Source organism: Apis dorsata, unplaced genomic scaffold, assembly GCF_000469605.1.
Source record: "Apis dorsata unplaced genomic scaffold, Apis dorsata 1.3 scaffold_326, whole genome shotgun sequence".
In the NCBI taxonomy this organism is placed as follows: Eukaryota; Metazoa; Arthropoda; class Insecta; order Hymenoptera; family Apidae; genus Apis; species Apis dorsata.
Genome location: NW_006263594.1, coordinates 664,856 through 671,053, shown reverse-complemented (window position 1 = coordinate 671,053; position 6,198 = coordinate 664,856). Strand labels below are relative to the sequence as shown.

General features: G+C 35.8%; 1 protein-coding gene across 2 annotated transcripts in view; it reads right to left on the bottom strand.

Moving 5' to 3' along the window:
• Positions 1 to 6,198, bottom strand: part of LOC102675172 (probable beta-hexosaminidase fdl) — a 33,526-nt gene that overhangs the window by 7,644 nt on the left and 19,684 nt on the right. Inside the window, exons 4-5 of one of the 2 annotated variants that reach the window (XM_031511524.1) lie at positions 2,738 to 2,881; positions 1,975 to 2,073 (exon numbers count right to left, since the gene is read on the bottom strand). In XM_031511524.1, coding sequence (XP_031367384.1) covers positions 1,975 to 2,073; positions 2,738 to 2,881 — 243 coding nt within the window. The remainder of the gene's footprint in view (positions 1 to 1,974; positions 2,074 to 2,737; positions 2,882 to 6,198) is intronic. The other variant, XM_031511525.1, reaches the window with a different exon arrangement.

The following is a 6,198-nucleotide window of genomic DNA, read 5'->3' as shown; positions in this document are numbered from 1 at the left end:
TTTTTTTTTTTTTTTTTTTTTTTAATTTAATACTCGATCAAGCGTCAGACTCATCGTGAACATCGCTACACGGATGTGAGAGACTTTACCAAAAGTAAGGTAAAGATCGAGACAGAAGCAATAGATTGGGAAAACAGAGAGGATGAATACGAGTAACGGTTAATTTTTTTTAATGGCGGGTTACACACATGGATATGTATAAATATATATAAATTATAATGAAAATTAAATAATGTGATGATACGTGGAGCGTTATCGAAACTATTTTGAGAGGAATACGAGAGAGAGAGAGAGAGAGAGCAGTGTATAAAGTGAGCGTGAGAGGAGGATGGAATTAATTGAAAATCGTAGAATTAGCATCTACAAAATACATGTTTTAAACATTCCAAACGAAACATTGAAAATCGAAATAATCGAAAATGGATTAACATTGGAAAGGTGATTAGTAAAAAGAAGCATGGAGCGTGATGGGAATTTTATAGAAAATAGGCATTCCCCCATTTTCAATCGTTGATTATTAATTTCTTTCGAGAAACGATCCGTAATCAGGATCGAAAATTAGTTCTACTTTAATTTTTTCCGGTTTGTTAAATTAAAATTGGAAAAAATTGTCGAATCTTGATTTGATTAGAGATCGAATAATCCAAAATGAAAGAAACGAACGAAGAGTGCCTTCATCCAGAAAAATAGAGTTGAACAATTAATCGTTCTATTAATTAAGACGGTTGATCAACAAATGTAAAATGTTGGCAAATGACGAAACGAGCTTGGAATAATGTTAATAATCCGATCAACTAGCGACACACATTCGATAAATCCCCGCAAGAAATATTCCGTTAGTCGGAAGAGCTGTGTCACAGCTCGACACAGAATTACGATTTATTCACGTTCGAACGAGTTATTCAATTTTTCTCCGAGGCGCGTATAAATATAGGATCGTTTTTTTTTTTCTCTCTTTTTAATTCGATTTCACTCACAAGCGCGATTTTCACTACACTTCGAACAATATTAACGAGCGTGATCGTTCAATTTATTGCCGACCGCTGTTTGAAAAAGCAGTGAATGTTGAGAGAATGATGATGATGATGATGAGAGAACTCGAGAATGAGATGTCCAGAGACGAATCGATATTTATTACTGATTTCCTGGTTGATATAAAACGGTGGTAACGGGAAAAGCGGGTTGCAAATCGTGAAAAAGGTACGTTACAATTATTTTAAATGATGCCTCTCGACTATCCACCATTTTCGAATTTTTCCAATACTTTGATTTATATATACTGTTTATCTAAAAATAATAATAATAATTTAGAAAAATTCTCGAACGTTGGATAATTTCAAGAATCGTGGATGACGAAATTCGTTACGTTAAATAACGATTATCGATTATATAAAACGCTATAATAAACACTATAAATAGCCAGAAAATTATTACACACATTTGCATTCCCCATACGAAACATCGAATAATAGTGAGCACAATAATAATTTCGCATTCCTCGTTCACCGATCTTAAATAAGTAAACAGAATTATATACTCGATCGATGAGCAAAAAATCATCGTTTACAAAGGCCAAGCTGGACAATTTAAATAGAATGGGCAGGGGAGAGGGAAGGGGGCATGCAAAGGACACGAAGGAGAAAGCATATGGACGCCGTGGGAGTGGGGGTAATGGTGTGCGTCCCAAAGAATGCAGAGCCGAATGAAGAAAGCGGGATACGCGACGATAGATCGGTTCCTGGACGAAAGAACAGAGAGAGAAAGAGAGAGAAAAAACTAAAAACGGATGGCGTTTAATGATGAAGGACAAACTTCCGAAGGAAGGAGAGAAAGAGAGAGAAGGTTAAAAACAAAAACAAAAGAAAAGAAAAGAAAAGAAAAGAAAAGAAAGAAAGCGTTCTTTTTTTTTTCTTTTTCTTTTTCTCTTTTCTAGCAGGTAGAGACATCCCTCCTCCGGGTTGGGAAAGACGTTACCTAGGCTCTTCCAGATACTCGTAGAGCCGTTCTCCGGGTCTCTTCGTGCTTTCATTACCGACCAGGAAAGTAACCAAGCCTCGTTGCAACTCCTTCAGTCTTTGATGTCGATCACCGAGATGCGGAAGATAATGAACGAAACGGAATGCGGCAACAAAAGTTATAAACAAAGATTAAATAAATAATCGAGGCGTCGAGATCTTGCGTGTGAGTGGTAGGGGTGGTAGGTGGGGTGGGTAGAGTGGGTAGAGAGTGGGGAGACTCGTTCGCAAGAAACGAAAGAAGAACAAAGATAGACGTGTACACGTGGCGAAAGGAGAAGGAATTAAAACGCGATTATTTTTATTCTTATTCTTCATCCTTCATCGAACTCTGAACATCTCCTTTCCCACTCTTTGTACACGGTGAAAATAAAATGATCGAAATCGAATTTTTATTCAAAGATGATCGAGAGATTGAAGTGGAAAAATGTGGCGAAGAGAAGATGAAACAGAGATAGAGAGAGAGAGAAAGAGAGAGAAAGAAAAACGTTAAAAAAACGAAGGAACGAAACCTTGCGTTCTTTCTTCCTCTCTAATTGGATTCGCGACGAGCGTGGTCGGGAATCGTAAGATCGACGCGCGACGAGAATGAACGATCGAAGGTGGCGGCGTGGCGCCGATCTTCGAGTCTCGAGGCGAGCTTAATAGGCGGTAATAGACGCGGACTGTGTTATCGACCGGTTCGACTGGGTGGATCGTATTGTCGCGTGTACGCTACTCACCGTCGCGACGAGAACGGCTGAAGGGAGGCGAGTGGCGGGGCGTGAGCGTACATCGCGATCAGCAGGATCCCGGTTATCAGAACAAGGAAGAGGAGGATCTTCCTCATCCATCCGCTCGACATGTTGCCCACCATCCTTGCGAATCTGTAAAACGATAAGAAGTGAAATTTTTTAATTTATCCTCATTTTTTTTTTTCGCTACAACGAATCATTAAAAGTGTTAATAAATTAATGAATGAGTGAATGAATGAATAAATAAAAGAAATAAAAGATATTGCGATATATACGACTCGATGTCGATCGATCTAACGTGATGTGAAAGAAGTTTTTCTTCAATCTAGATAACGATTAAAATCACAAAATCGATAAAATCGGACACGCCACGTTACAATCTGCGATCGAACAAAGTCTGATTGGAATTGGCTTTGTTTCCAGTATATATATATATAAATTTTACAAAATATCGATTTTTAAAAGTAAATAAGATATCGAATTTACTAATCTTATCTGCTTATAGATATGACTTTACGTCGAGATATATATATATATATATATATATATATATCTTTTTTATTTCTTCTCAACATCAGAACATCACAATCTATCAGAAATTCTTTTCTATAATTTTATCAAAGTTTTGTTCGAACGTATCGTTCTTTTATTTATCAACATCGCGATCCCGAGTACAGAGCTACAGAGTTACGAAACTCTTAAAGAAATAACTACTTTTACAATCTAAAAATTGCGCTTTCATTTACTCGGAATCGTGAACGAAGCCATAAATCGGTCATAAATCGCGTTTAAACGAACCCAATCTCTAAGTGATAAAAAAACAAACAACTTATCAATTGAGACAATTTTTCTTTCTTTCTTTCTTTCTTTCTTTTTTATTTACCTTTCCACGTGAATCCGTACGAAAGCATCGTATACGAGGGAGCAGACGTTCATTTCGAGCAGTGTCGATGCATCGGCTAGAGGCTAGAAGCGACTTATTCCGTAGTCTCGCCTCTACTAAGTCGAGGGACCGGACTCGTTCGCTATTCGCGTATCGGGAGACTAAAGTTTTCGTGTTAACGAACAACTACTGGCTCGAGAATCGATTAGAAACAACCTGTATGGTGTGGTAAATCAATTCGAAGGACGGGCAAAAGTTTTATATCGCAACTTTATCCAGTTTTTAATTAATTAGAAACATAAGATAAATCTGCAATAAATGTTTCGACGCTTTTTTTATTTTTCACGATGATGAAATAATTGTTAACGAATAATTTTTTTCTTTTTTTTTTTTTTTTCGTTTTTAATCAAAATATTGCTTTTTAGAAGGAAATGAAATCAACGTTCGAAGTTTTTAAAACGGCTTTTCGTAATGGAAGATAAGGGAAAATTTAGAGAAATTGAAAAATGTTCAGAATTTAATGCTTTATCGCGGAAAAGAAAAATTGGCTGGACAAATTATATTCAAAAAAATGGAAAATTTAAAAAGAATTTTTCGTCGTCGAATTGCATTAACAAACTCTCGTTAAAGTCACAATTTTCGAATTAAGTAAATTTTCACGTAAGATAACGTTCAAATATTTTCGTGAATCACCGAGTATGCGAGATTCTTCTCTAAAATATAACACTTACTTTGCTCTATTGAAAATTCTTTTCTACGTAATCGCGTAAAAACGAAAGAAATAGGTCGCGACTCAAAAGAATCGAAACACACGTATATTTCTTTGCACGATAAACACGGCAATTTAATTCTAAATCAGCTACGAATAATCGTTCGTTCATTCCTTTTTTTTCTCTAAAAATTCCAGAAAAAAGTTTCTATCGTTCCCTTACAGATTAGGGAATTAAATATCGATATTTTTACATAGATATATAATAAATATCGAATTTTTCTTTCTTCCTCTCTTCCTTTCTTTCTTTCTTTTTTTAACGCGAAAACTTAAAGCCACAAGTTCCTTCTGAATTGGCCGACAAAACGGGGACGTTTTAGCGCACAAAGGGTGGTGGTGGCGAGTCGAGATGGTGTGCGTGCGCGTGTGTGTAACCGAAAAAGGAGGCGGTGCTCGAACAAAGGCTTTTTGTTTCAAGCAGACGGACTCGTTCCATCCCGATACACGGCCCCAGTCGTGGTTGGACACGCGTAAACGTGACTCACCACCGTTGGGAACCGACGCTTTCGTGCAATTAGGTCTGACGACGACCCTTTCTCCAAGGCGTGTCTTCCTCCACCACGAAAATAACACGTCGTCCCTGCTCTGATTAAGAAAAGCCTCGATCCAATCTCTCTTTCTAATGGAGATTGTTGAAAATACGAGGAAGAAAGAGAAGGAATATTGTTGATGTGAGATTTAAAGATTTTCCAACCTTATTTTTTTTAAAACTAAGAAAGAATCGCGGAATCTATTCGACAAATAACACTCGATAACTAACATTATCTTATGTACTCTGTTTTAAACATTACGTGTTCCAACGTACAGTGGCTCGCCAATCTATTCCCCAACACTTTTTTTTATCGCTTCAGAGAAATATTAACGAAAGATTTGTCACTTCAATCAAAATTTACTGTTGTGAATCGCTTTAAAAGAATTCTCTTCTCTGTAAAAAATATTGTATTAAAAATTGAAAATAAAATGTCGATCGCTTTGGATCGGATTGATCTCATTTCCTAAGAGAGAGAGAGAAACTTTCGTTAAAATCAAAATTAAAACAGTACTTCATACTCTGTTCGAACATTGTTCCAATCTGTTTTTACACAAAATTATACGTACAGTAGCTCACTAATCTATTTGAAAATTTTTTTTTATTTATTGCTTCAGAGAAATATTATTAACCACTCTACTATAAAAAAAAATCTCAAATAAAATTGTATTAAAAATTGAATAAAATGTCGATTGCTTTGGATCATCTCCTAACAAGGAAAAACTTAAACATAAACTCTATAACATAATACATAAAGAATATTTCGAGTGCTTTTATTAAAATCAAAATTAAACTAGTAGTTCAAATATTACGTATTCTGTTTTTACACAAAATTATACGTACAATAGCTCGCCAATTTATTCGAAAAAATTTTTATTTATCGTTTCAGAGAAATATTATTAACCGTTTTACTATAAAAAAAAATTCTCAAATAAAATCGTATTAAAAATTGAATAAAATATCTAACAATTGATTTCATCCCCCGAGAAAGGGATTTATCTATTCCATGTACTGCATAAACCCTTTTATTAAAATCAAAATTAAATCGATTGTAATATCGTTACATCCAATACCTTCACAAGCCGCCAATATCCCTCTATATTTCGTGCCATCCAATTTTCTTTTTTTCCATTTCATTCCCGAAATTTTGTCCACATGGTGAAAAGCAAACCAAGCGAGCGAGAGAGAGCAAGAGAGAGAAACGCCGAAATGTTCAGGTAACGCCGAGAAGAGGATGGAGAGAGTTCGAGGAAAGCGACAGTTGCGCC